The sequence below is a fragment of the Punica granatum genome, chromosome 2 (genome assembly GCF_007655135.1).
Source record: "Punica granatum isolate Tunisia-2019 chromosome 2, ASM765513v2, whole genome shotgun sequence".
Classification (NCBI taxonomy): Eukaryota; Viridiplantae; Streptophyta; class Magnoliopsida; order Myrtales; family Lythraceae; genus Punica; species Punica granatum.
Genome location: NC_045128.1, coordinates 23753225 through 23774946, shown reverse-complemented (window position 1 = coordinate 23774946; position 21722 = coordinate 23753225). Strand labels below are relative to the sequence as shown.

The following is a 21722-nucleotide window of genomic DNA, read 5'->3' as shown; positions in this document are numbered from 1 at the left end:
GCTGAAGGAATTCGATTAGATGAATTTGATTGAGTTTTTGAGGTTATGACAAATGATTCGAATTTACATGCTGAATTTATACTTGATAATTTCTATTGATTGTGATTGTTTGGGTGAAAGTTTGAACATGCGTGTGGAGGAAGTTTTATTTTTAATGTTTTCATTAATAGATTAATGGAGGATTTGTTAATTAGAGTATTTTTCAACTTTATTTAAAGTGAAAAAGTAGTTTGACTGAACCAACATGAAAAAGTAGTTTGATTGAACCAACATGTGTATTATGATATTCTCTTGCATATTTAGTAATATTTTATGATTGTAATGGATAGGGATGGAGAGACCGAATATCTAGATTCTGAAGACTCGAGCCAATGAACTATTCTTTTGGAAATTATCTGTGAGTACTTTATTCCTTTATAAAATGATATATTATAGTTATATAAATTATTTAAGAAGAATATTGTAATAGTTAGATTAAGGAATCAGTCTTACTATATTTTGTGAAAGAATTTGAGAGATATTGCCCTTTTATGTTTCATTTTGAATTGAAATCTGCAGTGTTGCGTACAATGATTGTGTATGAGATATGTGATGATAATGTGATAACATTATAATGTGATTGGGTATGTGCTCGTGTATACTGATATTGCTTGACTATAGTCATGGGACCGTTGGACCCGACAGATTATAGTAAGAGTTAGATCGGCCGATGGATCCGAAGAAATATAAATAGGGACCCGAATGGCCGTTGGACCTAGCGAAATAGAAAAAGGGGCCCGAATGGCCGCTAGACCCGGCAAAATAGAAAAAGGGGCCCGAATGGCCGCTAGACCCGACAAAATATAAATTGAGGTCAACTTTTACCTCCAGAGGTTAATTGGCGGCCCCCGCTTATGAGATATGAGTATTAGGAGTTGATGATGATATGACTGAGATGTGCGATGTCACGGTACCGTCCTAACATGTTGCAAGGAAATGCGACCTTATGGCTATATTGTTTGACTAGGGTTGTGCATTGTTTATTTGGATTGATTTAGATGATTTTGATGATTGTTGAGTTTGTCGAAATATGTTCTTATACTTGAATGCGGGTGGAATGCTAGAGCTTGATATGTCAAGTGTTTGTGTAGTGATTTGCTATGTAACGTTAAATGAATGGATATTTGATGCTTATGCGATATTGGATATTAGAAAAATAGTTGGAAGAGTTGTGTATACTTGTTTGTAGAACTTAAATTTAGTTAGTATATTGGATATAATTATTATTATTATAATTTGTGTATATATATATATATATACACACACTATATATATGTAAGGGTGAGCTGATAGTTGGATTAGATGTAATTGTATTATTTATTTGAATATTCGGTTGTTTGTAATTAAATATTTATTTAATATTAATTCATTTTACTTTGAAATATAGTACTCATTAAGATACAACTCACACCTACATATATTTTTTCAAATAAGCTTCTAGATGCACAAAAAAACCATTTTTGATTTCGGGGATCAGCTCGGAGAACTAAATAGAGACTTTAGTTATTTGATAAATATTCTTTTTTGTAGAATGTATTAGAATATGGTACGATCTGAAACTTTTATTTAGTTAGTTTAGTGATATGGCTCTCTTGGAATGTAGATATATATATATATATATATATATATATATGAGAGCTTGCTAGATTGGTCATATATATTGGGCAATTTATGGAAAGCAAGTTTTATGTGAATAGCTTTTATGTGATAATGGATATCGGGAAAATTCTACTGAAATTTCGAGTCATGACACAATGCTTACATGGCATTTACATTTGGTCTAGTTAGATGTTATCTTCCACGTAAACTTCATTTAGTCCAATTGGCGAGCCCAGCCACAATATTTCCCTCAAATATCTCTTCCTCCTCCCTCCATCATGCGCAAGCATAAAATTAGGGCAAGAAACGAAGCTAAAGCTTGTGCTCCTTCCCACTTTTTTGGGTTGGATTGAGTTGCAATTCTCTTGCTTTCTTCAATTGAGCGCTCGCTGAATAAAATCCCTTAGTCAATTTTCATAATTGGAAATTGGAGCATGACCGCAAGCAAGCATTAGCCGAGAAGGTGAGTTGAGATGTCAACAGGTATATTAGTTGAATTGGTGAGTCTTCTACAGCAACTAACAACTCTGGAGTTTAGAAGGAATGCCATTACAATTAAGTAGCTGCGTTATTGACTTCATGGAGTGAGAGCAATCCTGGAAGAAGATTTTTTCAGTGCAAACATTGGAAGGTACTCATGTTCTCGTTTTGATCATGATTGCTTATGATATGATATACTATATGCTGATATAAGTTTTAAAATAGTAGGAAAATGATTGTAAATACTTCAAATGGTTGATCCCGAATACTCCAAGCATAAAAAGCATATATTGGGTGTCCTGATGAAAGAAAAGTAATATGCTGCTATGGAGCTCAACCATGTCTAAAAGAAGAATGAACTTCTTCTTTTAAAATTGTCAGCGGCCGAAGATAAAGTGGCCACATTGGAATGGAAGAATGAAATGATGCAAAAGGAGTTAAATGAGATGAGACTGCAAGTCAAAAATGCAAATTTGGTTGGGAAATATTGTTCCAAGATGAAAGCAACATTGTGCCTTATAATTATATGTTTGTTGTTTAGTTGGATATTTGTAGTTGGCAGAAATGTCAACCAAAAGATGCTGCCATGAATTCCTTTATTTTAGTAAGAATGATGCAAGTATTCGTATATTACATAGATGTCAAACCATTTATGTTACAATGTTCATGACCAATGAGTAATGAAATTGCATGTTCTTCATTTTATGCAATGAGGCTCCACCATCCTTTGTCTAATCATATTACTCCTTATAATTAGAAAATCTATCACAAAATAATGATAAAAGCGATATAACCACAAAAGGCATCATATTACATAGCAAGTAAAGTTGGCATAACTAAAATCTATCAAATAACTGTAAAATGCATCATATTACATATTGATATTCATAATCCATCATAATCCATCCATCAAGTTAAATTACAGTTGGCAAAAATGAAATACAATATATTATCACAAGTTAAATGTCATATCTACCACCATCACTGTAAACAAAAAGCCTTAAATATGGTCAGACATCGTGCCATATCTACGACCATCACTACTACACCATACTATCAACCACCAAAAGCTGACAAAAACAACCACGACCAACACTATATATGCTTTTTTTTGCTTCTTGTTTGGACATTTATCTGTAAGTGTCTGTTGCTGCTGCTCCTAGAGTCTTTGCGCCCTTGTTCTCACAATTAGCTAAGGTTGTTGCTAAACCCCTTACTGATGAGCCCCTTGCTTATGATCCCCTTGCTACTGAATCCCTTGTTGTCGAACCCCTTCCTGTTGAATCCCTTGCTGCTGCTATCCTTAAACTCCTTAGACAACGTTTATGGGCTAGCATCCATATTTGCCAGTGTAACTAATTCTCATAGTCCAAGCAAGTGTACATAGCAAATGCTAGATTGACCTGTGATCACCCCAACACCTCTTGAAGCTTGTTCGAATTCTCTATACATAGGATGCCTAATATTTTTGCTTGAAGTGACTTTCTTATGCTTGCTTGTGCTTGGTTTGTCCCCAACTTCCTTGAGTTTATTGGTGTCTAGTCCGTCCTCAACTTCATTTGTTGCATTTCTTTTGACCTGTCATTCACAAAATCACAAAAATACAACATTAAATTATGTGGATAAGACACTGAGCCAACAAGACAAACAATATACTTACAAGTAACTTTAGTCTATTCTCATAAGTAGATACTAACTTCATGACTGTGTTCCTCACTAGCTCCATGATTGTGGTCTCCTGAGACTCCATGACTCTGGACTCCTAAGTCTCAATGACAGTGCTATCTTGAGGCTCATTGAATCTGCTATCCTGAGGTCCCATGACTCTGCTCCCTTGAGGCACCATGACTCTGCTCCCTTGAGGCTCCATGACTCTACCCCGGCCCCTGAGGCTCAATGACTGTGTGTCCTTGAGACTCCATGAAAGCACTGCCCCGATTCACTAGTTGGACATTTTTTCTTGGTCTTCCTCTCTTCTTAGGTTGCAAATCAATTGTAAATCTATATTTGTTATTACACACACACACATATATATATATATCATAGCTCATGCCTGCCAAATTGAGTGAATTCTGAATTAGGAGATTTTCAGGTTTATTATAGAAGGATGTAGTAACACTCTTATTTTGGGTGAATTGAAGAATTAAATTTATGTGGCGGATTAAAGAGAGTAAAACGCAGTGATACATTCTCTCGCCTAGTAAATCCAGTGCTATTTTGTCTTTTCTATACATGTCGTACTCAAGTTCATTTGTCTCGTACTCCAAAAAATAAACTCTTCAGACAGTCGACTATATATGCATATTATCGGCTGCATCATTTTGTATGCAAAGTAGCCAACAATACGCACATGTAGTCGACTGTCTGAAGAGTTTATGAATCGAAGTACGTCACAAATGAACCAGAATATGACATGAGCACGACACATTTAGGAAAGATAAAATAGCATTGGAGCTCCAGTGGCTTGACTAAAAAATTTCCCAAGGAGAAAGGGAATTCATGTTTTCTTTGTTTTCCAAGGAAATAGGACTCTCTTCCGTTCAAATCTTAAATGGGTTCTTTAACCTATGCCTCAACTACATGGATTTCGTACAATATAGAGACGATCAGAAATCAAGGGACTGATTCATTGAATGTATTCATATTACTAAAAAGAAGCACAAACTCAAATTTAAATTACAAAAGATATCCTACGCTGTCCTGTATCAGGCATAGGGATGGGTAAGCTTAAGAAATACAAAGGCGGGGTAATGAGACCTCAATGATAACGATAAAAAGTTGTTAGGCTCGTTTGCAGATGCTGATGAAAATGAGAACTAAAAGGCAAATGCAAAGAGCTCTTGGCTAATTAGTCTGCACATGAATTATCTCCCCGATAGCTATGATCAATCTAGACAGTTCAATCCCTATGAATTAATCTTTTTATGGCTTATACCAAGGAGACGATATGTGGGGCATAATACTAGAAAATGCGTGATTATGAAGGGAAATTTACGTAGGGATTTACTGAGAGAATATTTCCTCCATAATAATAAAAAAAATATAAAAAAATCAAAATTACCAAGGGAAGGACTCCTCGGTAAAGTTATTATCGAAAAGACAATCAGACCTTACCCTAGCATACTGCTCCTATGTTATCATGCCCAAATGGAGCTTGTTCTTTTTCTCGATATAGTCACATAATTGATTGATTGTAAAATCACATATGTGTCATAACAAGTAAATATATTTCGAATATACTGATGAATATTTACAATATGAACGCTTATATTCCATTCTCGTTTGACAAGTTTAAGGCATGCTTAGTCTCCTTGCATTATAGTCTTGGAAGAGCATTATGAGTTGGTGAGGGAACTCATCATAGGCCTGGATTCCTTTTGGTCCTCAAATTTGGTCATTACCGGGAGCTAGCTAGTTGTATTCTTTTGGGCAGAAATTGACAGATTGTCAGTCGAAATTAGTTGTACGTATAGAAAAGGAAACGCATGTACAGATAGTACAGCGGACTGATCCTAAACCTAATTGTACCGTGGTCTCTAATCCCATTTATTCACCATAAATGAGTATCAATTTGAGATTTTCTTGAGGACAAAAAAAAAAAAAACTTAATGAGTCCGTTCCTTCAACAAGTGATTATTTTAAAAAATTCTTACTGTGGGAACTTTATTAGTAGGTCGACTTGTCTCGAACCGGATTAGTCGAGGTCCGTTGTGATTGTCTGGATTGAGGGTTATGGAGGGTTATGGAATTGGAGGGTTATGAAAGCTTCTATACAAACCATAATCTTCTCCTCCATAACCCACATACTCCAAACAAGCTAAATTAGGTTTCCAAATGCCATGATAAAAAATTAATAAATAAATATATTTCTTGCACCATATGACTATTATGCAAATTTTCTTCCAAAAGAGGAATTAGCAACTATCAAATCTCTCCAAATAAAGTTTCTTCTTTACTTGAGTTTCAAGCACCCTCACATGGAAAAATCAAATACTAAATGTTAAATACATAAGTGTATTTGGCACATTTAACAAATATGTACAGATATTGGAATATTAGATTTACTTCTACGTAATTTTCCCCAAGTAAGTTGCCATGTTGACAACTAATATATGTCATGTACAACCAAAGTCCTTTGAACAGACACCAAATCTTTCGTTAAGAGCCTCAAATTTCTATCCCTCCTTGTCCAAAAGTTGAAACTCAACTCTTCGTCTCTCTCTGTATTGTTTATGTGTACTTAGGTTTTCTTGTGATGTTTTGTCCTTCTCTTGGGATTTAGATGGAGAAGAAACCCAATTTCAGAAAGAAGGGCTATGACCAATATTTGTCCATCTTCGTCTTGTCCTTCCTCTTTTGCTACATAGTCCTTAACCTCCATTTCTTTGCCTCTGGTGGGGCCAAGAGTGCGGTCTTCTCTCTATTCATAGCCACCACGAACTTCCAGCTCATTCCTGCGTCCCAACTGCAACCGATGAGAGGAGTAGTGTGGATCCTTGTTCGGGTTGATAAATCTATGTTCGCAATCTACCCCACCGGTTCAACGATGACCTTCTCAAAGACTACCGAGCCATTACAAGGTGGTGTAATGTGTGCTGGTTTGTGTCAAACTCAGGCTTCGGGCCCAAGTTTGACAGCCCAAGAGAGATCCTCTCCAATGGTAGTTGGTACTCCACGTGCCAGTTCTTCCTCGAGCCCATATTCGAAGCCCGGATGAAGCAACACGGGTGCCTTCCAAATGACTCTTCCTTGGCCTCAGCCATTTACATTCCATTCTACGCGGGCCTCGATATTGGCAGGCATCTTTGGGGATACAATGTATCGGTGAGGGATGCCTTGTCTTGCGAGTTGGCCCAATGGGTTAGCGCAAGACCAGAGCGGAAGAGAATGTGGGGACGTGACCATTTCGTCGTTGGTTGTAGGATCTCATAGGATTATAGGAGAGGTATCGGCAATGATTCTGAGTGGGGAAACAACTTCATGAACCTCCCTGAATTGAAGAACATGACATTGTTGTCAATCGAGTCAAGTTCATGGAGGAACGAGTTCGCAATACCATATCCGACTCATTTTCACCCCTAGACCACCCTCGAGGTCTCCCGATGGCTAGAGAAAATGCAGAAGAGAAAAAGGAAGTGCTTGTTCTCCTTCGTGGGGGCCCCCAACCCAAGTCAAAAGAGTCGATAAGGTCCGGATCTCATCAAGCAATATGCCCAAGTCTCAAAATTAAGAAGTACTGACACTTGCTTTCTACTGGCATGCCGTTCAGGGGAAAATAACAAATGCAATGACCCTGTGGAGATTATTAGGGTTTTCCAGAACTCGGTCTTCTGCCTTCAGCCTCCGGGGGACTCTTGAACTAGGAGATCAGGCTTCGATTCGGTCCTTGCCAGGTGCATCCCCGTTTTCTTCCACCCAGGGTCAGCTTATGTGCAGTATTTATGTTACTTCCCAAGTAACTACACCAAGTACTCAGTATTTATACCCGAGGAGGATGTGAGGAGCCGGAGAGTTAACATTCGTCGGAGGCTGATGTGCATCTTGAGCATTGAAGTGGAGGCGATGCGAGAGGAGGTGATAGGGATGATTCCTAGGATTGTGTATGCAAATCCTAGGAATGGTGGATTGCCTGACTTTGAGGATGCTTTTGACGTAGCAATCAAGGGGGTCCCTAGGAGGATAGAGGAACTAGGAGGAGGATTTCTGAAAGGAAGGATCCCAGTCTTGAGTTTTCTGATTGGGATAGGAGGAAATTGACTTGCCCTCCGTGGTAAGAAAAAGTTATTTATTGATTGCTGGTCATTATAGTTTTCAATTACAGCGCAACACATAATCACAGTAAAATGAACAATTCTCACAATCTCACGATCGATGTGACAAACTGTGATTGATATTACTATATGATCACGACAGCCAACAACCAACTAGTCGTTGTTGGTTATTATGGGAGAAAATGAGATAGATTTTAGAAAAGGAAGAAATTGTATCAAATCGTTTATCTTCTTGGAGTCATTAGGATAGAGAGAAGAAACACCCAGACATCCTCTTATTTTGTCAGGAAGGTTTTAGGGGTAGGAAAATTCAATTTTATAATTAATATTGCAAGAAGAGTTCGACTTCAAGTTGTGTGCCCTGATCCCTTGTTTAAGTTCTTGTGATTCTTAACCTTCATGAGTATCCTATCCATGTTATTTTTCATTCTATTTGTTAGCCCTGGAGACCATCCAACCAACTGAAGAAACGAGAAAATCGAAATAGAAACGACACACGAATAATTAGGTGGAATTAAAAGGATTCATTAGATCACACAAAAGATATTACAACAAGATCACGCTCGTACCTCCCAAACCCAAACCCCAACCTATTCTCACCGAGACTAAGTCTTACACTAAGTTCTCTCACGATCTTTACCATCACGTCTAACCAGTACTCCAAGACTATCTATCTCGATGTATAGAGTACAAGATCCATATCTATAGTATCAGATAAATATCTTACATATCCCTAAGAAATATATCATAGAATATTTATCTCTAAAAGACCACCTAGGAAGTTAAAACGGAATCACACCAAAATAGAAATGAAATCGTGAGGATATCTCTCATTCGACCATTCGTCCTCAGCACAAAAAACTGGTGCCTCGACACCGAAATTCTGATGCCTCAGTAAAAGCGTGCCTCAGCACATTCTGGTCAATGCCTCAGCACACTTCATATATTTCTCCGTAAAAGAGTGCCTCAGCACACTCTGGTCAGTGGGTCGAATGTGGCTCGACAATAGGTTCAATATTCTAACAGTAGTTGTTTACATATCTGATAATAGCTAAAGAGGTCATTACTTATTAACAAAATAAGGGGTAGTTTTTTAACATGACAGTTCTAAACCGAGTTTCTTTCATTGCGGCACTAATTATGACATACTTACCAATAGAGAAAACTTTGGATAAGCACATTTAGCAAGTAACTAGACTACAACATATCGTAAACTCGTACTTCATTTCTCCTCACATTATGTCATACCAAAAGCATCATGCTGTACATTATTCTAAACCAGCATTCGACCTGCATATGTTCCTGCAAGTTTAACTTAAAACATCCATGATTTCACAAACCTAAGAGCCAAGTCTCCATGTACACTTCCATGATTTCGGATTTCCTCTTAGGCCGCTTTCCAAGAGGACAGGGGCGGTGTCTCAGAATCCTTCCATGTGGGAACATCAGGTGTGTATCTCTCGCCCTTCACTTTTTCAGAGGTCGCAATGGACTGCAGCTCTGCCATTTCTTCCAACGTAAGTTTGACAGACAGGGCTCCGATATTCTGTCTTAGGTTCTCTAACTTGGTGGTCCCTGGGATGGGGCACACGTCGTCCCCCTGATGATGAACCCATGCGAGGGCTAGCTGTGATGGGGTGCACCCCTTCCTCTGAGCTATCTCGTTCACTCTATCGAATATCTTTGTGTTGTACTCCAAGTTCTCGGGTTGGAACCTTGGGAGATTCTGCAAAACAAATGGATTTTCAAGCTAAATAGTAAACCAGAAGCAAGAATTATCCAGTGCTAAGCTCAAATTGCTTCACAAAACTTGGGGACAGAGCTTTGGTTGGATTCGAATATCTTCTAGCCTTCAGCATTTCTCAAAATTTTCTTTTATAACTGAACTCCGCTAAACTCAAGCTTGAGCAGTAACTTAGAAAATGAGATGAGTTAAATCAGGGTCTAGCAGGGTAAGACCAAGCTCAAGCATAGCAAAACCAACTAATAATCTTTGGCCAAACTCTTGAGTTGAATTCAAGTAGACTTCAAGCTGGCTGGCCCTCAGTAACTTGACTAGCTAGACCTTTCCATTGGCTATTTTGAGCTCTCACATGACCTCACAATGACTTAGCTGACAGTGGAAGAATTGCTTGATTCCAGTCTCTTGGACGCTTACTCTGCTTTCTAAATGTTTTAGTTCAGTTCCGACAAGTTAATTTTCAGTAATCCAACCACTAGTGAATTTATACCAGCAAAACTTCAATTAGAGTTAGTCGCCAAAAAAAGTAAAATAAAATAAAAAGAAGAACGGATGAGAAGGTTCTTTCCAACCTTGCAAAGTTTAAGGCACTAGAAGCATTTTTATGACCACCGTCTGATTTCACTTATACTTCTATTCACAAAAGCATCGCAAAATTGCTATAGAAGAAAGGCAAGTAAGCACTGAGTAAATTCTCCATTTATGTAATTTTACATTGGTAAATATTCCAGCATAATCAAATTAACTGGCGCAAAATTTGCAGAGAAAATTCAAGTAGCTTAATAAGTTCAATTCAAATTGTACTTAGACAGTGTGCACAGTCCTTAATAATTGCCATCCACCAATCTTCAAATTGAACCATTAACTGAAGCTTTTGAGCTTATTTTACGGTGCACCAAATACTTTAGCAGGACTTCACGTTAGGCAGCTTTTGTGGATATGCCTTCCTCCAGGCCCGTTAGAAGTGTGAGACGCTCTTTTCGCTCATGCTTAATAAATCATGTCACAAACTAAGGCAAATAATACGGACCTTTCTGGCATCATCGTTCGACAAGTTCTCAACCAGTTTTGGGCCCACAGAGAAGAACCCTCGTCCCAGAGGACTGTATGAGACAATCCCGATCCCAAGTTCCCTGAGAAATAGAATATAAGGGAATATAGGACCATCATAGAATACAAAGAAAATAAAATTCTACTTATGGTAGAACATAATTTTCAATGCAAGGGGGTTGCCCTCACCTGCAGGTGGGAATTATTTCTTCCTCAACATCTCTCGACCACAGTGACCACTCCAACTGAACAGCAGTTATTGGATGAACGGCGTGGGCCCTTCTGATAGTTGAAGCAGAGGCCTCAGACAGACCGATGTATTTCACTTTCCCCTCCTCAACGAGTTTCTTCAACTCCCCAATCTCCGAGAACACGAGAGAAATTTATCAATGAAAAGCTAAACCATGGACCATTTTATCCTTCCGATAAAAGCAGGATACAGAATAATATCTTACCGGCAAGAACACTTTTGGCAGTTGCACAGAATTTGCAACAACTTCACAGAGTCAATACACAATAGCAGAGCCTAACTTATATAACAGCGCAGAAACTAATGACACCAATTTCAATTCCAGCACACATGACTCCGAGAAAGCTAGTGGCAAACAACTAAATTAACATGGAATGAAAAGGGTCATTATACCGTCACTTCGATGGGGACTCGAGTATCGATCCTGTGCTGGTAGTAGAGGTCAATACAATCAACATCGAGCCGCTTCAAGCTGCCCTCGCAGGCTGCCCTCACGTAGGCTGGGTCTCCACGGATGTTCCCCTTCCCGCCTTCAAAATAAACCCCAAATTTGGTGGCTAATTGGACTCTGTCCCTTATCCCCTTCAACGCCTGCTCAAAGGATTCAAGGTTGGTTATACCAAAAACACGCAAAAACTGGCCACTGGGGACCCATCAAGAAAAGAGCCCGAAAGGTCGGCCCTTTTTAAGGAAATCAATCGACACAACATTTCTTCCGACCAAGAAAGTGCAAGAATCTAGAAACAGGATGATAGTCTGAGAAAACCACAATAAAATGAGCTTATTTATTGAGAAATAGGAGCTGGCCCACCTTGCCGAGGAGAATCTCGTTGGTGTGAGGGCCGTAGATATCGGAGGTGTCGAGGAAGGTGATGCCGCTGTTGACAGCGTGGTGGATGAGGGCGATCATGTCGGGCTCGGGCTTCGGGGACCCGTAGAAGGCAGACATGCTCATGCAGCCAAGCCCCTGAGCGGACACCTCGAAGCCCTGAGACCCCAACTTGATCGTCTTCACTGCCGCCATGACTCTGCCCCCTCCTCTGTCCTTCGTCTGCTTCTTCTTCTTCTTCTTCTTCTTCTTCTGGATACGTACCACCTCACAATCACAAAGTGGGGACGGAGCAGTAATTGAAGTGAAGAGCAGTAGAAAGGCAGGCAGGTTATAAAGTGTCAGAAGGGGAGACTCCCACAGTAACAAACGGCAGACAACGCTCAACCACCAAAAAAAAAAAAAAAGGGCAGACAACGCAAGGCCTGACGTCCTACCAAATAAAAAAACGCGAGACCTGACGTCCTACCAATAAAAACGTAAAGACCTGACGAAGGAGCTGTGAGTTGACTAGATTCCTGACATGCGTTGACGAGTATATGTTTTTGGTCGAACGCTAGGGAAGAGTCGATACAAAACTAGTCTTCGGACCTACGCGTTGCCGGGGTATTTGTATTTCTGGAGGCAATGGTTGTAAATTTATACCGAAATGACATGCATTGAAATATGAAAAGACGAATTTATGATCAATCTATTAAATTGTAACATTAAGGCTTTCAAAATGCATAATGATTCTTCATATTTTACTCAAGTCTCTTTTTTAAAAATGACAACTTAATTCTGATAATATTTTACTAGAAACGCTGATCACTTTTTTCTCATGAATTTGAATTACAGTTTTTAATTTTTTTCATATTGACAAGGAATTCTTCCTAATCGGGTTGCACTATAATTTTAACTTGAGAGGACGAGATTTTTCACAGTTATGGGAAGAACTGTCCTTAGTCTTCTCTATTATAGAGATACGAGTAATGTTCGTTCATTGAATTGACTACTCTGCAAGATTGGGCAATTAGAAAGAACGTTTCTATTATCTTTACGAAGAGCTAAACACAAAATTTAGTCACTAATGAAATTGTCTTATCTATATATCCATTCCAATAGTTGTCGTTGTTTTTATTTATATGCCCGACGATTCTAGCTCGTGCGTGTGCACGGGCCTTGCATCTAGTTAAATTAATTGGGTCTTTCCATCGTGACAATTTGTTAAGGTGATGAAAGTACAAAAAAAGGTGATCATAACGTACTAAATTAAAATGACTACGAAACTTATTAGGTAATTTATCATACTTTACAATGTTGTATAGTCCCTCAATTACGAGTTCAAGAGTTTCCAAAAAGGTGGTTGTGGCGCTTCTGATTGCACTTTCTTGCTTTTATATATTATTATAGTTGATATAATCATATTGTAGTTGATGTGCCAGCAGGAGTGCAGACTCTCTCCCAAAATGGCACTGTGGTAGTTCTAGACGAATTTTTATGGCATGTATCATTACGGCCACACTCCTTACGTAGTAGGGAGTGAAAAAAAATCTAATATAAAAAGGGAAAAAAATGAAAAAACTTCAATTCTTAATCTTTGATTACCTTTTCACTTCCGCCCCTAAATCTCCGAATTGCATATCACATCCTCAACCATAACTTGTGGAGGCAATTAGGACTTTCTAAAGAGAGGATTAGGAGTTAGGTTTTTTCTTCTTCTTTTTTTATTTTGGGATAATAGGAAGTTTGATTTGCCTTCCATAGCATGAAGAATCATCAGCTAATTAATAGTTGTACTCCTCAATCACAAAAAAACGTTATTATTATCATAATGTCATAAGTTATCACTGCTCACAATTTTAAGAGGATTGGTCGAGTAATAGAGAGGACTTCTAGTATCCAAATGATCTTGAGTTCAATTTCCCTTGAAGTCATCCGCCAGACTTAACCGCCCAGTTTACTTGTTCATTGTGTCGCAGGAGGTGCACGAGACCGGGGATAATATGAGTTGTTTTTATGTTTTTATTGGGATAATCAGAAGTTTGATTTGCCTTCCATAGTATGAAGAATCATTAGTTAATTAATAGTCGTAGTCCTTAATCACAATGTAACGTTATCACAATCACAATGTAATAAGTTATCACTGCTCATAACTTCAAAGGGATTAGCCTAGTAATAAGGACGACTTCCAATATCCACATGATCCCGAGTTCAATTTCCCTTGTAGCCACTTGCCAGACTTAACCGCCTAGTTTATTGGTTCATTATGTCGCAGGAGGTGCATGAGACCGGGGTATAATAGGAGTTGTTTTTTTTTATTGGGATAATTGGAAGTTTGATTTGCCTTCCATAGTATGAAGAATCACCGGTCAATTAATAGTTATAGTCCTCAATCACAATATAATGTTATCACTATGACAATGTAATAAGTTATAATTGCTCACAACTTCAAGGGATTGGCCTTGTAATAAGGAGGACTTTCAGTATCCACATGATCCCAAGTTCAATTTCCCATGAGGCCACCTGCCAGACTTAACCGCCTAGTTTACCAATTCATTGTGTCGCAAGAGATGCATGAGACCGGGGATAATAGGAGTTGGATTTTTTTTTCTTTTATTGGGATAATAGGAAGTTTGATTTGCCTTCCATAGTATGAAGAATAACCAGTTAATTAATAGTCGTCCTCAATCAAAATGTAATGTTATCCTATCGCAATGGAATAAGTTATCACAACTCACAACTTCAAGGGGATTGACGGAGTACTAAGGAGGGCTTCTAGTATCCACATGATCCCAGTTCAATTTCCCTTGAGACTCCCTACCAGACTTAACCACCCATTTTACCGGTTCATTGTGTCGCAAAAGGTGCATGGGACCGGCAGTTTAATTGGGCGAAATCTACACCCCATTAAGAAAAAAGAAAAAATTATCACTGCGCACAAAGCCATACACACAATATGACCAAATGGGAAACTGGGATCGGCAGTCATACAATATCACGTGATGGTAACCAACTATTAATTTGTAGCTATGTTCCATGATCCTGTTTAAGTTATTGTGAATTTTTTACTCAGACAAGCTTCCGTTTTATTTCTGAGAATTCTGTGGCTAGACAGAACGTTCGATATTCTAATAGTAGCTCCCTGCATATCTGTCCATTGGTAAAGAAGTTGTTGGCAATTTGAGGTGTAGTTTCACATTAGACAGTTCTTGAATGAGCATCCGATCATTACTGCACATATTATGTCATATGTAGCAGTAAATAACTTGGATTAGCACATTTAGAAAGTAGCTTGACTAGTATTTCATTCCGTGCCAGTAACTCCTATATCTTCATATTGCATTATTTGACAACATTATTCTAAACCAGCACACAATTACGCATTGTGATTTCACAAACTTGATAGTTGAGTCAGCCCGGTACAGATCAATGATCTCTTCTTAGGCAGTTATCCATGAGGACAGGGGCGGCGTCTCAGAATTTTTCCATGTGGCAAAATCGGACATGTACCTTTCACCCTTCACGTTATCAGATGCTGCAATGGACTCAAGCTCTGCCATTTCTTCTGATGTAAGTTTGACGGACAGGGCAGCGATGTTCTGTTTAAGGTTGTCTATCTCGGTGGTCCCCGGGATGGGGCACACGTCATCCCCCAGGTGGTGGACCCACGAGAGGGCTAGCTGTGATGAAGTGCATCCCTTCCTCTGTGCGATGTCGTTCACTCTATCGAATAACTTTTTATTGTGCTCCAAGTTCTCGGTTTGGAACCTTGGGAGATGCTGCAAAACAATCGGATTTTCAAGCTAAATAGTAAACCAGAAGCAAGAATTATGCAGTGCTAAGTTCAACTTGCTTCACAAAACTTGGGGACAGAGCTTTGCCTGGATCCGAAGCTCTGGATTCGAATATCTTCTAGGCTTCAGCTTTTCTCAAAATTTTCTTTTATAACTGAACTCCGCTAAACTCGAGCTTGAGCACAGCTAAACCAACTAATAATCTTTGGCCGAACTCTTGAGTTGAATTCAACTAGACTTCAAGCTGGCTGGCCCTCAGTAACTTGACTAGCTAGACCTTTCCATCGGCTATTTTGAGCTCTCACATGACCCCACAATGACTTAGCTGACAGTGGAAAATTTACTTGATTCCAATCTCTTGGACCCTTACTCTGCTTTCTAAATGTAGTGGTTCAGTTCCGACATGTTATACTTCTATTAGAGTTAGTTGCCCCAAAAAGTAAGAAGGTTTTTTCCAACCTTGCAAAGTGTAAGGCACTAGAAGCATTTTTATGACCACTGTTTGATATCACTTATGCTTCTATTCACGAAAGCATTGCAAAATTGCAATAGAAGAAAGTCAAGTAAGCACTGAGTAAATTCTCCATTTATGAAATTTTACTTTTGTTAATATTCCAGCATAATAAAATTAACTGGCGCAAAATTTACTGCAGAGAAAATTCAAATAGCTTAATAAGTTCAATTCAAATTGTACTTAGTGTGCACAGTCCTTGTTTATTGCCATGCACCAATCTTCAAATTGAACCATTAACTGAAGCTTTTGAGCTTATTTTACGGTGCACCAAATACTTCACCAGGACTTCACATTAGGCAGGTTTTGTGGATATGCCTTCCTCCAGGCCCGTTAGAAGTGTAAGACTATCTCTTCGCTCATGCTTAATAAATCATGTCACAAAACTAAGGCAAATAATACGGACCTTTCTGGCATCATCGCTCAACGAGTTCTCAACCAGTTTTGGGCCTACAGAGAAGAACCCTCGCCCCAGAGGACTGTATGATACAATCCCGATCCCAAGTTCCCTGAGAAATAGAATATGAGGGAATATAGTTCCATCATAGAATACAAGGAAAATAAAATTCTCCTTATGGTAGAACAGAATTTTCAATGCAAGGGGGTTGCCCTCACCTGCAGGTGAGAATTATTTCTTCCTCAACATCTCTCGACCACAGTGACCACTCCAGCTGAACAGCAGTTTTTGGATGAACGGCGTGGGCCCTTCTGATAAAAGCAGGATACAGAATAATATCTTACTGGCAAGAACACTTTTGCCAGTTGCACAGAATTTGCAACGACTTCACGGAGTCAATACACAATAGCAGAGCCCAACTTATATAACAGCGCAGAAACTAATGACAGCAATTTCAATTCCAGCACACATGATGAGGAATTCCAAGAAAGCTAGTGGCAAACTACTAAATTAACATGGAATGAAAAGGGTCATCGTACCGTCACTTCGATGGGGACTAGAGTATCGATCTTGTGCTGGTAGTAGAGGTCAATACATTCGACATCAAGCAGCTTCAAGCTGCCCTCGCAGGCTGCCCTCACGTAGGTGGGGTCTCCACAGATGTGCATCTTCCCGCCTTCAAAATAAGCCCCAAATTTGGTAGCTAATTGGACTCTGTCCCTTATCCCCTTCAACGCCTGCTCAAATGATTCAAGGTTGGTTATACCGAAAACATGCAAAAACTGGCCACTGGGGACCCATCAAGAAAAGTGCCCGAAAAGGTCGGGCCTTTTTAAGGAAATCAATCGATACAACATTTCTTCCGACAATGAAAGTGCAAGAAACTAGAAACACGCAAGGGTCTATATGGATATCGGGTATATTCGGAACTGGTTAGAGCCTACCCGTTAGGTAGGGTCCGGATAATTCCAATTGAAAATAGGATATAATTCGGGTAGTAATTTAAGAAATCGGTGAAAATAGGTTCGAATTTCGGTTATAACATACAAGATATCCACAAAACCAGTACCCGAGACCTAATTTTTTTATAAAAAAAATATTTTATATTTACATAATTCTCTATGTGCGATGTAGTAGCCACATAATCCGACTTATTTGCTTTGTCTACGAAGAGGAATTACATTATCTTTTTTTTGTTAAATAGCTACATAATCTTTTAATTGCGTACTTACTTTGTCTATTATATAATCTTAAAGAAAACCACATAATCCTTTAGTTTTATGGATGGACGTGATCTGATTAATCTTTGTCGATATTTATTTGTTTTACGTGATTGAGAAATAGGAGCTGGCCCACCTTGCGGAGGAGAATCTCATTGGTGTGAGGGCCGTAGACATTGGAGGTGTCAAGGAAGGTGATGCTGCTGTCGACGGCGTGGTGGATGAGGGCGATCATCTCGGGCTCGGGCTTCGGGGACCCGTAGAAGGCAGACATGCTCATGCAGCCAAGCCCCTGAGCGGACACCTCGAAGCCCTGAGACCCCAACTTGATCCTCTTCACTGCCGCCATGGCTCTGCCCCCTCCTCTGTCCTTCCTCTGCTGCTTCTTCTTCTTCTGGATACGTACCCCCTCACAATCACAAAGTGGGGAAGGAGCAGCGATTGAAGTGAAGAGCAGTAGTAAGGCAGGCAGGTTATAAAGTGTCAGAAGAGGAGACTCCAACAGTAACGGCAGACAACGTTCAACCACTAAAAAAAAAAGGGCAGACAACGCAAGAGCTGACGTCCTACCGGAAAAAAAACGTAAGACCTGACGAAGGAGCTGTGAATTACTGGATTCCTGACATGCGTTGACGAATAAATGTTTTTGGTTGAGCGCTACGGAAGAATCTATTTATATAAAACTAGTCTTTTGCGCGGGTACTTGTCTTGTTGGAAGACGTAGATTGTAAATTTGTTCAATATTTTTTTTAGGAAATTCAAAATTCATTAATGATGTTATTGGAAGTGCTTTCTAGAGAAATGAAAAGATTAGGGTAAAAATTAGAGAAGTCAATGGAAAATGTGAAAGCACAGTAAACTCTTAACTCCTTATTTACAGAGAATGCTTACAATGAAGCTTCTCAACAAATGGATAGGAGGCTCTCGTTGAGAGTACTTTAAATTACTACATATACAGATACTTAAAGCTGACCTCATAGGACAGAGAGGGGTTCTCCTCACGATACCTTTTGTGGGACCACCAATAGTAACACGACAAGTGACATAATAATGTGATACTACCTCACCTTTTGAAATAGAAATGAGATGCATTGGAATATGAAAAGACGAATTTATGATAAATCTATTAAATTGCAATATTAGGTCTTCCAAAATGCATAATGGTTCTTCACATTTTGCTTGGGTCTCTCCTTAGAAAGTGACATAACATTTTACTTGAAACACTCATCACTTTGTTCTCACAAATTTGAATCATAGTTTTTTAATTTTTTTCATATTGACAAGGAATTCTTTCTAATCATGTTGCACTATAATTTTAACTTGAGAGTGGGAGAAATTTTTCACGATTATGGGAAGAATCTGTCCTTAGTCTTCTCGGTTATAGAGATATGAGTAATGTTGATTCATTAAATTGACCACCCTCTAAGATTGAGCGATTAGAAAGAAGGCTTCTATTATTTTTACAAAAAGCTGGTCACGAAATTTAGCAACAAACGAAAGAGCTTCTATTTTCTTGCTTTTATATATTATTATAGCTGATATTAATCATATTATAGTTGATGTGCGAGCGGGAGTGCAGACTCCCTCCCAGAATGGCACTCGGGTAGTTCTAGATGCATTCTTATGGCATGTATCATTTCGGGCACTCTCCTTGCACAGTAGGGAGTGAAAAAGAAATCTTATTTAATAAAAGGAAAATCTAATATAATAAAGGGGAAAAAAACTTTTGATTCTTAATCTTTCGTTAACTTTTCACCTGAAGACATATACATATATGTGTGTCTATATATATATATATTTATAAGTTTCTTGCAAATTATATCCTCCATTGATTAAATGATACTTTCCCTATTTGGAGCTGATGAATTTCTTAAGCTCTTGAAACTAATCTGATCACGGGGTAGTTAATCACTAATTAGACACAGTCCATGGTATTATGTTTCCAAAATATTGACAGATGCTTTACTGAGTTCTGAACGCATATAAGAGGTAAAAAAGACTGAGGAATAATTCTTGAATCATATTTTTATAGTTACTACAAAGAATGCTTGCCCGTCATCATAATCATCAACACTTGAGGATTTTACATATTATAAGATGAGATACGTCACCACACTGAAAAAACTCCAACCGGGAAAATATATTTACAAAAGTCGAAGATCTCGTGTTTCTCTACATATAAGATCACAAGTTTTCGTATCTGTATTCTTTTTAATCCACTTGGAGCCGTAATAATGTTAAGAAATCCACCTTAATAATTTCTGGTGTACTTACGTCCTCTGAGATTGTAACTGGATCAAGTTCGTCATTTTGACTGCTGCGTTCCTCCATGGGAGCATGTTGTTGAAGTTTTGGGCACTGAGAGGAAGTCTCGAACTTTTTGCAGTAAATCAACAGTCGGCATGATATTCTCAGCTCTTTGGATCTCAGTCGTCTTCGGAGATTTGAGTAGGCTTATATAGGTCTCTAGGTCATGAACACAAGAAGGGTTTTGGACACTGAAGAACTCTACGGCAAGTTCGATGCCGACATGGGCATAACATGAACAACTCCATGGGAACTCGTATCTCCCACCCAAAACCCTAAAGTTCTCATTGAACAAGACCCCAGGAAGCTTCGTGATCGGGTCATTGATGTTAACGATCCTCAATACCTTGATTCCCAATTCCTCACACCTCTCCTTGAAGGTGAAGTTTCCCACTCTCGGTCCCCCAAAGGAAAAAACCGTGATGGGTACTCTATGATCATCCAGGATTGTTGGATTGACGGGGTTGCTTCGATTCAACCCAAGCTCCGAGATGTCGTAAGCCAGGAGAAGAGCCAATGAGCTCCCCATGCTGTGGCCTGCAAGGGTTATGCTCATGCTCTCACCTTTGTACTTGCTCAGTAGACGCGACACCTCGGACAAGAGCTGTTCCCGGCAGCTCCTGACCCCGAACTTGCAGGCACTCTCATCCCCGATGTACAAGCTTAGGAACCCCGACTCAACCTTGACATCCGGCCGGGGGTTATGGGGGTCGAGCCGGGCAGGCGTGAGGGAGCTCACAGGTTAGCGATCCACTCGGGGTTTGTGACGGTTCCCCGGAAGGTGATCACCACATCCCTCCTCCCAAGTCTTCTGACCGCCTCATCTGTTGACACAGCGACGTACCCGATCCACTGGCCCGTGCACGAGTCCCCGTTCTGGATCAGGATGTTCACGTCAGGGGTGGCGTAGATGTACTTGGTGACCTTGTAGCCCAAGCCCCCGAGGCCTACTTCCTGGAACAGGCTCTTCTTTCCGAACTTGCAGTTCAGGTACCACCTCAAGCCAGGATTAAGATCGAAGGCCTCGTAGCATGCCATCACGAACTCCCCGTATCGGATGATCTCATCCCTTAGAAGAGGGTGCAAGGGATCCAAGAGATCCTCCCAGTTGTCACACCCTTGGATCTCTCTCCAAAGGAGGGGCAAACAATAATTCGACGAAAAAGTCATCGTCGTCGACGTTGTTGCCTCCATGGAAGAAGTAGTAGTAGAAGCACAAGTGGTAGCAGTTGACACTGAAGTTGCTGATAGAGAAGAGACAACTATTTGATGCCTTATGCTACCATAACAAGTACTTCTCTTTGGCATATTTAGGAGCTGCCTCTTCGAATGAGACCAGGGCTTATGATTAATGTCCCCTCCGCCGAATGTGGCCAAACCCAGATTGTTTGTGTTTGAGACATTGATGCAGCTGTGAACTGCAGAGGAGGCCATTAGAGAGAGAGAGAGAGAGAGAGAAAAGGGGGGAGGGAGAGGGCGTGCATGGAGGAAGAGAGTGGGGGAAGAAATAATTGGATATATATAATCAGGAAAGGAGGAAGAGGGGGGAGAAAGGAGGTGTAGTGCAATGGCTAATACTCTCACCTGATAACCTAAAGGTTCTAGATTCGATTCTCATCAGTGGGACTACCTGTGCTCCTTTATTTAGATTTCATTTTCATTTCCTTATATTAGGTCACAAGTCTCCTATTGTAATCCAAAAAAAAAAGAAAAAAAAAGAGGAGGAAGAGGGGGAGATAGTGTGTTTTACTG

The 21722-nt window shown here is 39.5% G+C and overlaps 3 protein-coding genes and 1 pseudogene across 3 annotated transcripts; 1 reads left to right on the top strand and 3 right to left on the bottom strand.

The window, feature by feature from the left end:
- The first annotated feature begins 6400 nt into the window (after positions 1 to 6400).
- Positions 6401 to 7875, top strand: LOC116193786 (xyloglucan galactosyltransferase MUR3-like). The gene is made up of 3 exons (XM_031522535.1): positions 6401 to 6656; positions 6734 to 6917; positions 7512 to 7875. The coding sequence occupies exons 1-3, from the start codon at positions 6401 to 6403 to the stop codon at positions 7873 to 7875; spliced, it is 804 nt and encodes a 267-aa protein (XP_031378395.1).
- A 1170-nt stretch (positions 7876 to 9045) lies between these two features.
- LOC116194429 (probable aldo-keto reductase 2) lies at positions 9046 to 12079 on the bottom strand. Its single transcript, XM_031523239.1, has 5 exons — positions 11742 to 12079; positions 11324 to 11521; positions 10870 to 11042; positions 10661 to 10763; positions 9046 to 9615 (listed from the first exon to the last, which is right to left on the bottom strand). The coding sequence occupies exons 1-5, from the start codon at positions 11952 to 11954 to the stop codon at positions 9277 to 9279; spliced, it is 1026 nt and encodes a 341-aa protein (XP_031379099.1). The 5' UTR covers positions 11955 to 12079; the 3' UTR covers positions 9046 to 9276.
- Positions 12080 to 14986: 2907 nt separating this feature from the next.
- On the bottom strand, positions 14987 to 18095 carry LOC116194428 (annotated as a pseudogene).
- Positions 18096 to 19968: 1873 nt separating this feature from the next.
- On the bottom strand, positions 19969 to 21404 carry LOC116193785 (galactolipase DONGLE, chloroplastic-like). Its single transcript, XM_031522534.1, is given in 2 exon segments — positions 19969 to 20708; positions 20711 to 21404. Coding segments are annotated over 2 exon segments (1434 nt in total).
- Positions 21405 to 21722: the final 318 nt, after the last annotated feature.

Coding starts and splice junctions, on each gene's coding strand:
- LOC116193786 (XM_031522535.1), top strand. CDS start 6,401: ATGGAGAAGAAACCCAATTTCAGAAAGAAGGGCTATGACCAATATTTG. Junction 6,657..6,733: donor GTTCGCAATCTACCCCACCG/GTTCAACGATGA, acceptor TGTCAAACTCAG/GCTTCGGGCCCAAGTTTGAC. Junction 6,918..7,511: donor GCGGGCCTCGATATTGGCAG/GCATCTTTGGGG, acceptor GGTCCTTGCCAG/GTGCATCCCCGTTTTCTTCC.
- LOC116194429 (XM_031523239.1), bottom strand. CDS start 11,954: ATGGCGGCAGTGAAGACGATCAAGTTGGGGTCTCAGGGCTTCGAGGTG. Junction 11,522..11,741: donor ACGAGATTCTCCTCGGCAAG/GTGGGCCAGCTC, acceptor TCCTTTGAGCAG/GCGTTGAAGGGGATAAGGGA. Junction 9,616..10,660: donor CGAACGATGATGCCAGAAAG/GTCCGTATTATT, acceptor TTTGTTTTGCAG/AATCTCCCAAGGTTCCAACC.